General features: G+C 42.8%; 2 protein-coding genes and 1 pseudogene across 2 annotated transcripts in view; all 3 read left to right on the forward strand.

Moving 5' to 3' along the window:
* Positions 1–9,440, forward strand: part of LOC124025297 (major intrinsically disordered Notch2-binding receptor 1-like) — a 27,617-nt gene extending 18,177 nt beyond the window's left edge. Inside the window, exon 4 of the mRNA XM_046338858.1 lies at positions 8,941–9,440. Within this exon, the coding sequence (XP_046194814.1) occupies positions 8,941–8,952 (12 nt within the window). The 3' untranslated portion in view covers positions 8,953–9,440. The remainder of the gene's footprint in view (positions 1–8,940) is intronic.
* LOC124025299 (leucine-rich repeat and immunoglobulin-like domain-containing nogo receptor-interacting protein 3) lies at positions 6,180–7,191 on the forward strand. The gene has a single exon (XM_046338859.1). It carries the CDS (start codon positions 6,477–6,479, stop codon positions 7,053–7,055), a length of 579 nt encoding a protein of 192 aa, XP_046194815.1. The 5' UTR covers positions 6,180–6,476; the 3' UTR covers positions 7,056–7,191.
* Positions 7,255–8,239, forward strand: LOC124025298 (annotated as a pseudogene).
* Positions 9,441–9,725: the final 285 nt, after the last annotated feature.

Below are 9,725 nucleotides of genomic sequence, written 5' to 3' on the forward strand. Positions count from 1 at the left end.
CCAACGTAGCACGAGGGGACTAGTACAAGTGGTTTCTATGAAAGAAGGACTTAAATAACATTTTTACACAGCGGTAATAAGGTGATAGCAGCGTGCTATGTTAATTGTTATATGTAGTGTATATACAGTAGATGAAAATATACAAAATATTCAATAGCTTAGACAGTAGCTATATATGCTAGCAATGAGCTAACATGTTAGGTAGCTAAGCTAGCATCACTTGAGTACCGGACACAACTCTGGGGGCCCATGCGCCTGTCATCGAGGTCTAATAATTTCGACACTAACCCTCCAAAAATACATTCTTAAACATTTTTAACTTCCTTGTACATATGGAACTTAAGTGTTTGTTTCTTGGACTTCAGGAATATGACTGAAAAAGTGCCTCAGGCCTTGAAAAATAATACATTTAACATTAACTGATTGAAAGTTTTAGTTTAGAAAACGATCTCTCCGCAGAAGAGACAGTTACAGGGATGGTAAAAACAGCTTGAATGCCTTAACAATATCAGGGAAACTGGGCAGAAGGAAGTGGTGCTTCAAATACAGCAGTTCTGCAACATCTTTTATTGAGCCTCTCATTCTCCTTAATTGCCGGCCTCAACACGTTATGGAAAGAGATGAACTGTATAGGAAGCTCTGGGGACAGGTCATCTGAACTGTATAGGAAGCTCTGGGGACAGGTCATCTGAACTGTATAGGAAGCTCTGGGGACAGGTCATCTGAACTGTATAGGAAGCTCTGGGGACAGGTCATCTGAACTGTATAGGAAGCTCTGGGGACAGGTCATCTGAACTGTATAGGAAGCTCTGGGGACAGGTCATCTGAACTGTATAGGAAACTCTGGGGACAGGTCATCTGAACTGTATAGGAAACTCTGGGGACAGGTCATCTGAACTGTATAGGAAGCTCTGGGGACAGGTAATCTGAACTGTATAGGAAACTCTGGGGACAGGTCATCTGAACTGTATAGGATGCTCTGGGGACAGGTCATCTGAACTGTATAGGAAGCTCTGGGGACAGGTCATCTGAACTGTATAGGATGCTTTGTGGACAGGTCATCTGAACTGTATAGGATGCTTTGGGGACAGGTCATCTGAACTGTATAGGAAGCTCTGGGGACAGGTCATCTGAACTGTATAGGATGCTCTGGGGACAGGTCATCTGAACTGTATAGGATGCTTTGGGGACAGGTCATCTGAACTGTATAGGAAGCTCTGGGGACAGGTCATCTGAACTGTATAGGATGCTCTGGGGACAGGTCATCTGAACTGTATAGGAAGCTCTGGGGACAGGTCATCTGAACTGTATAGGAAGCTCTGGGGACAGGTCATCTGAACTGTATAGGAAGCTCTGGGGACAGGTCATCTGAACTGTATAGGATGCTCTGGGGACAGGTCATCTGAACTGTATAGGAAACTCTGGGGACAGTTCATCTGAACTGTATAGGAAGCTCTGGGGACAGGTCATCTGAACTGTATAGGAAGCTCTGGGGACAGGTCATCTGAACTGTATAGGAAGCTCTGGGGACAGGTCATCTGAACTGTATAGGAAGCTCTGGGGACAGGTCATCTGAACTGTATAGGAAGCTCTGGGGACAGGTCATCTGAACTGTATAGGAAGCTCTGGGGACAGGTCATCTGAACTGTATAGGAAGCTCTGGGGACAGGTCATCTGAACTGTATAGGAAGCTCTGGGGACAGGTCATCTGAACTGTATAGGATGCTCTGGGGACAGGTCATCTGAACTGTATAGGAAACTCTGGGGACAGGTCATCTGAACTGTATAGGAAGCTCTGGGGACAGGTCATCTGAACTGTATAGGAAGCTCTGGGGACAGGTCATCTGAACTGTATAGGAAGCTCTGGGGACAGGTCATCTGAACTGTATAGGAAGCTCTGGGGACAGGTCATCTGAACTGTATAGGAAACTCTGGGGACAGGTCATCTGAACTGTATAGGAAGCTCTGGGGACAGGTCATCTGAACTGTATAGGAAGCTCTGGGGACAGGTCATCTGAACTGTATAGGAAACTCTGGGGACAGGTCATCTGAACTGTATAGGAAGCTCTGGGGACAGGTCATCTGAACTGTATAGGAAGCTCTGGGGACAGGTCATCTGAACTGTATAGGAAGCTCTGGGGACAGGTCATCTGAACTGTATAGGAAGCTCTGGGGACAGGTCATCTGAACTGTATAGGAAGCTCTGGGGACAGGTCATCTGAACTGTATAGGAAACTCTGGGGACAGGTCATCTGAACTGTATAGGAAGCTCTGGGGGCAGGTCATCTGAACTGTATAGGAAGCTCTGGGGACAGGTCATCTGAACTGTATAGGAAGCTCTGGGGACAGGTAATCTGAACTGTATAGGAAACTCTGGGGACAGGTCATCTGAACTGTATAGGATGCTCTGGGGACAGGTCATCTGAACTGTATAGGAAGCTCTGGGGACAGGTCATCTGAACTGTATAGGATGCTTTGTGGACAGGTCATCTGAACTGTATAGGATGCTTTGGGGACAGGTCATCTGAACTGTATAGGAAGCTCTGGGGACAGGTCATCTGAACTGTATAGGATGCTCTGGGGACAGGTCATCTGAACTGTATAGGATGCTTTGGGGACAGGTCATCTGAACTGTATAGGAAGCTCTGGGGACAGGTCATCTGAACTGTATAGGATGCTCTGGGGACAGGTCATCTGAACTGTATAGGAAGCTCTGGGGACAGGTCATCTGAACTGTATAGGAAGCTCTGGGGACAGGTCATCTGAACTGTATAGGAAGCTCTGGGGACAGGTCATCTGAACTGTATAGGAAGCTCTGGGGACAGGTCATCTGAACTGTATAGGAAGCTCTGGGGACAGGTCATCTGAACTGTATAGGAAGCTCTGGGGACAGGTCATCTGAACTGTATAGGAAGCTCTGGGGACAGGTCATCTGAACTGTATAGGAAGCTCTGGGGACAGGTCATCTGAACTGTATAGGATGCTCTGGGGACAGGTCATCTGAACTGTATAGGAAACTCTGGGGACAGGTCATCTGAACTGTATAGGAAGCTCTGGGGACAGGTCATCTGAACTGTATAGGAAGCTCTGGGGACAGGTCATCTGAACTGTATAGGAAGCTCTGGGGACAGGTCATCTGAACTGTATAGGAAGCTCTGGGGACAGGTCATCTGAACTGTATAGGAAACTCTGGGGACAGGTCATCTGAACTGTATAGGAAGCTCTGGGGACAGGTCATCTGAACTGTATAGGAAGCTCTGGGGACAGGTCATCTGAACTGTATAGGAAACTCTGGGGACAGGTCATCTGAACTGTATAGGAAGCTCTGGGGACAGGTCATCTGAACTGTATAGGAAGCTCTGGGGACAGGTCATCTGAACTGTATAGGAAGCTCTGGGGACAGGTCATCTGAACTGTATAGGAAGCTCTGGGGACAGGTCATCTGGATACTGGACAGCTCAACAGTAACAACAAACGGTTTGCAATTTATTTATACTGGTGAACCGGCGTTTGAGATGTGTGGTTACAAATATCAACAGTCCCTTATCTCTGGTATAATGTATCTTGGCATGCATCATTCAAGACTTAGTTTAAATTTTGTGCAGTGCAATGGACATATAATGTTCAATGTCTCAGGAAAGACTGTCTAGGTTGACAATACTCAGTATAGACAACAGTCAGGCCCGCACCCTGAACCTACAGGCCGTGGTGAAAACATGTACACACAAAATAAGGAGGACTTCAGGAGACTCAAGCTGGAATTAATTTGATTTCATGTAATTGACCTTGCAGCCCATTTATGTAAGCTGTTACCGGCTGAGTTCAACAATAAATAGTGGATGAATTTATCCTTAAGACGACTACTTTTATTCCTCATTGCTAGGCTATTCCATGTTATCTTTTATTCCTCATTGCTAGGCTATTCCATGTCATCTTTTATTCCTCATTGCTAGGCTATTCCATGTCATCTTTTATTCCTCAATGCGAGGCTATTCCATGTCATCTTTTATTCCTCATTGCTAGGCTATTCCATGTCATCATTTATTCCTCATTGCTAGGCTATTCCATGTCATCTTTTATTCCTCATTGCTAGGCTATTCCATGTCATCTTTTATTCCTCATTGCTAGGCTATTCCATGTCATCTTTTATTTGTCATTGCTAGGCTATTCCATGTCATCTTTTATTCCTCATTGCTAGGCTATTCCATGTCATCTTTTATTCCTCATTGCTAGGCTATTCCATGTCATCTTTTATTCCTCATTGCTAGGCTATTCCATGTCATCTTTTATTTGTCATTGCTAGGCTATTCCATGTCATCTTTTATTCCTCATTGCTAGGCTATTCCATGTCATATTTTATTCCTCATTGCTAGGCTATTCCATGTCATCTTTTATTCCTCATTGCTAGGCTATTCCATGTTATCTTTTATTCCTCATTGCTAGGCTATTCCATGTCATCTTTTATTCCTCATTGCTAGGCTATTCCATGTCATCTTTTATTCCTCAATGCGAGGCTATTCCATGTCATCTTTTATTCCTCATTGCTAGGCTATTCCATGTCATCATTTATTCCTCATTGCTAGGCTATTCCATGTCATCTTTTATTCCTCATTGCTAGGCTATTCCATGTCATCTTTTATTCCTCAATGCGAGGCTATTCCATGTCATCTTTTATTCCTCATTGCTAGGCTATTCCATGTCATCTTTTATTCCTCATTGCTAGGCTATTCCATGTCATCTTTTATTCCTCAATGCGAGGCTATTCCATGTCATCTTTTATTCCTCATTGCTAGGCTATTCCATGTCATCTTTTATTCCTCATTGCGAGGCTATTCCATGTCATCTTTTATTCCTCATTGCGAGGCTATTCCATGTCATCTTTTATTCCTCATTGCGAGGCTATTCCATGTCATCTTTTATTCCTCATTGCTAGACTATTCCATGTCATCTTTTATTCCTCATTGCTAGGCTATTCCATGTCATCTTTTATTCCTCATTGCTAGGCTATTCCATGTCATCTTTTATTCCTCATTGCGAGGCTATTCCATGTCATCTTTTATTCCTCATTGCGAGGCTATTCCATGTCATCTTTTATTCCCCATTGCGAGGCTATTCCATGTCATCTTTTATTCCTCATTGCTAGGCTATTCCATGTGATCTTTTATTCCTCAAGGCTATTTGATGTCATTTTTATTAAAAGTGTATAAATAGCAGCTAAATACGGTATACATTATAGCTATAGGTTGTACACTGCATCATGAAACAATACCTAGTAAGCTAGTGTTTTGAGGGTGGATTGACTTTTTTGGCATTAATAGACAACTTTCTATCCAAGTTGAGAGAGAGTGCGAGGGCGGCGCATGTCATGCAGGTTCAGGGATTATTTAAGATACTCTTTGAAGAGGTAGGGATTCAGATGTTTTCAGAAGATGGGCAGGGACTCTGCTGTCCTAGCTTCAGGGGAGGCTGGTTCCACCATTGGGGTGCCAGGACCGAGGAGAGCTTAGACTGGGCTGAGCGGGAGCCACCTTCCCGTACGGGTGGGAGGGCCAAGAGACCAGAGGTGGCAGAATGGAGTACTTGGGTTGAAGGTTAGGTCAGAGTTAGGTCAGAGTTTGTGAGCCTGTGTCCCAGGGCTGTAGAGTGTGAATTTGAAGGGTTTTCTACTTGCCTGACACTCAAACTGAATTCTTCCGCTGCTCTATCATTTGTTACATACTTCAGTCTGAGGCTGCCATCACTGAAGGCGTTTGTGGTGATGTCAAAATGAGTGGGTTCTGTACAAAACAAAGTAATCAGCAATTGGATCATCTCTAACCAATCAGAGTTTCAAAGCCAATGACAAATTTTCTAAATGCCACTAGCAATGCATATTCTGTCTCTGGCCCAACCCATCGGTTTCTGCGACCAATCAGACTGAATGGATTTCCATCCTGACTCATTATATGGGCGTGGCGTAGCACTTAACTGGAGCAAGGAGCTTGGGTAACAAGGCAAGTTTTCTACATAACACATTTGAAATGTATTTAGGAACTACACATACACTCCAAACTAGTCCAACCAACTGTATAAACGTATAGAAACACACAGGGATCAAAGAGAAGTGAAACAGCGGGGAGGGTCTTTGGAAACAGGAAGTAAAACTGAGTTGTCTTGAGGTGATGAAATGCTTCTGTATTTCATGGCAATATATTCTGGAGGGAGAGACACACAACTTGTGAGTCTGTTGTCTTCTGATTATGGTCGAAGAAGTATATACTCACAAGACTGGTGGAACATAAGAAGCTTGAAAAGAAATTGGACCAAACTTTGTGCTAATTGGAATCAAATAAGTGGCATTTGTCACCTCTTCCTCCAGAAATGAACTGACATTTTTTTATTTAACCTTTATTTAAAAACCTTTATTTAAAAAGGAAAAGACTGTTGAGTTTAGAAACACCATTTTGCGAGGGGGACCTGGCATCAAGAGCCTATTGATGAAATTTAAGATAACCATGCCAGAAATACGCAATGGGACTACATATTCACAACCAAGTATTTTTCTGTGCACTCTTATATGTTGCTGGATCCTTGTAAACCCATTCAGGGGCTATTCATTGAAAAAATGCACAGTCTGTGAATCTCTCAATGATACCAACATGAAAGTAATCTGTGGAAAGAAGAACCTCCAAACCATACCAGAAGACATTCCAAGAAAAGTAAGATCTTTAGACCTTTCCATCAACACCATTGTGATGATCAAAACATTTGATTTCAAAGATCTCTCAGCCCTCAAATCTTTAAACACTTCCTGCAACCGGATCTCTCATGTGGACGATGGGGCTTTTTCAGACCTGGTCATTCTTCAGGAGCTGAATCTAGCCAATAACAGACTCAACACCCTCTCAGACCACCTGTTTCAGGGCCTAGGCAAGCTCTCTGTGCTTCGACTAGACTACAACCACATCAAAATCATTTCATCCTCTACCTTTCAGAATCTCTCCAGCTTAAATGTATTAAACTTTTTTTTTTGCCTGCCATATTGCTACACTGACAACACTCAGTCTGCGTTATAACAACATGACTTTTGACTCTGAGGGACTGCTTAAGTCCTGCACATACTTGACTAAGTTGGATATATCCCATAATGCTCTTACTCATCTGTCTCATCAGTCATTCAGCTCAATGAAGCAACTGACTACTCTAGATCTAAGTAACAATATGCTTTCTTCTGTGCCAAATGCCACTCATATAATACCCAATCTCTGACAATCTTGGGTCTCAGATACAATACCATCAGTAAACTAGGCTCATTCGATTTTGCCAATCTGACAGGACTAACATACCTCTCCATCTTTTCCACAATCAAAACTGACATTAAAGGCAATGTTTTTCAAGATTTGCAGGACTTAAAACTCCTAGATCTGTGAAGAAACAGTATCCCATCTTTACGTTATGTTTTTAAGAATGGTTTACAAAAACTAGAAAACTTGCAATTGGGAGGCAATATGCTAAGATCTATCCATAAAGGAGACTTTGAAAGCTTACAATCCCTCAAAACTTTGATTTTATTTGACAACTGAATTGACACTTTGGAAGACGGGGCCTTTCAGGGTTTGGTCAATCTTAAAATACTTCATTTGGCATCGAATAGATTGAGTAAAATAAACATTAGGGCCACTATGTTCAGAGGATGTTCAGCCTTAGAAAAACTTGATTTGAGTTGGAATCGTATTAAATATCTACATTATGGTGAACTTAAATCCCCAGCCTTTTCTCTTCTGCCGTCTCGAAAGGTCCTGATCATCTCCAGTCAGCATCCTTTTGGAACGTTGAATATACCAGCCAACTTTCTTAAAGATCTGAAATATTTATTGGCATTCAGCGCAAGGAGTCTTAACATTAAGTCCTTTCACCCAAACACATTCATCTACACACCACAGTTGTGGTCCCTTGACATCTGCCTGAATGAGTTCACAGCCCTGAGCACAGAGTTGTTTCACCCGATCCCACGACTCAACAGGCTATACCTGTCTAAAGCACAACTTCAGTCTTTTGATTTTCTCATAGAAGCTAAACTCACTCAACTCAGTTACTTACAGGTGAGAAAGAATGACTTTACAGTAGTCAGTGATACAATGATGGCGGCAGGGCAGCCTAGTGGTTAGAGCGTTGGACTAGTAACCGGAAGGTCCCTGAGCTGACAATGTACAAATCTGTCATTCTGCACCTGAACAGGCAGTTAACCCACTGTTCCTAGGCCATCATTGAAAATAAGAATTTGTTCTTAACTGACTGCCTAGTTAAACTATTTTTTTTTAAATGATACGTTCTTTACCTGCTTTAGTTTACTTGGACCTGCAAGACAAGACTTTACCTGTGACTGCAGCAATGCTTGGTTTATCCAGTGGGTGACAACAGAAACCAAACACAGGTTGTTGATGCCTATGACTTTACCTGTGACTGCAGCAATGCTTGGTTTATCCATTGGGTGACAACAGAAACCAAACACAGGTTGTTGATGCCTATGACTTTACCTGTGACTGCAGCAATGCTTGGTTTATCCAGTGGGTGACAACAGAAACCAAACACAGGTTGTTGATGCCTATGACTTTACCTGTGACTGCAGCAATGCTTGGTTTATCCAGTGGGTGACAACAGAAACCAAACACAGGTTGTTGATGCCTATGACTTTACCTGTGACTGCAGCAATGCTTGGTTTATCCATTGGGTGACAACAGAAACCAAACACAGGTTGTTGATGCCTATGACTTTACCTGCAACTATCCGGTCCATATAGGAGGTACCAAACTGTTGGACCTTGACACCCACTACTGTTCAGTAGATATAGGATTCTTCTACTTCATCTCCTCCACTTCTCTGGTCCTCTTAACCTTGCTGGGCTCTTTTATCTACCATCTCCTGAGATGGCAGTTGGTCTACACCTACTATCTCTTTCAGGCTTACCTCTAGGACACAAAGCGGAGGAACGTCCGTGTGACTCATCAGTATGATGCCTTCGTCTCCTACAATGGCCACGATGAGCCCTGGGTCCTGAGGGAACTTCTGCCAGAGCTGGAGGGAAACCAAGACTGGAAGCTGTGTCTACATCACCGTGACTTCCAGCCAGGCAAACCCATCGTAGACAACATCACAGACGCCATCTACGGGAGCCGCAAGACCATCTGCATGATCAGCCGTCGCTAACTTTATGATGAAATGTCAAATGAAATGTGTTATGAAATATATTATGCTATTTGATGATGAATTTATGAGGAAATGTTTGACTTATTTACTCGTTATGTTCTCCTAGTTCTCTAGCTTTCTGGAACTTTAAAACGTTAGGTTTTAGGTGTAAGAGTTAAGATTCTTGAAATTGTTAAATGTAAGTGAAAGCTTTATATAACCACCTTTTGTATCTTTGTGATGAAAAACGCTTTGAAAATAAAATGTCAAATACATTTGTCATCTTGTTTTTATGTGAACTCTGTTTTTGACGAGCTATAAACTTTTCCTCCTGATTCTATAGAACCCAGGAAGAGGCATGGCTCCCCTCAGCTCCTTCTTACATCATTACCATGACTCACTGTCAATCATAGCCATTTCCAAATGACACAGATAAACCATCACTCAAAAATATACATCTTTCACTCTCTCTTCTCTTCTTACCTCTGTTGGCATATTGCCCAGATGGAGGGTAACCAGTTGTTTATGACACTCTGAATCAGCTCAGACTCATTTGAGGA

The sequence above is a fragment of the Oncorhynchus gorbuscha genome, unplaced genomic scaffold, assembly GCF_021184085.1.
Source record: "Oncorhynchus gorbuscha isolate QuinsamMale2020 ecotype Even-year unplaced genomic scaffold, OgorEven_v1.0 Un_scaffold_2223, whole genome shotgun sequence".
Classification (NCBI taxonomy): Eukaryota; Metazoa; Chordata; class Actinopteri; order Salmoniformes; family Salmonidae; genus Oncorhynchus; species Oncorhynchus gorbuscha.

Coding starts and splice junctions, on each gene's coding strand:
- LOC124025299 (XM_046338859.1), top strand. CDS start 6,477: ATGAAATTTAAGATAACCATGCCAGAAATACGCAATGGGACTACATAT.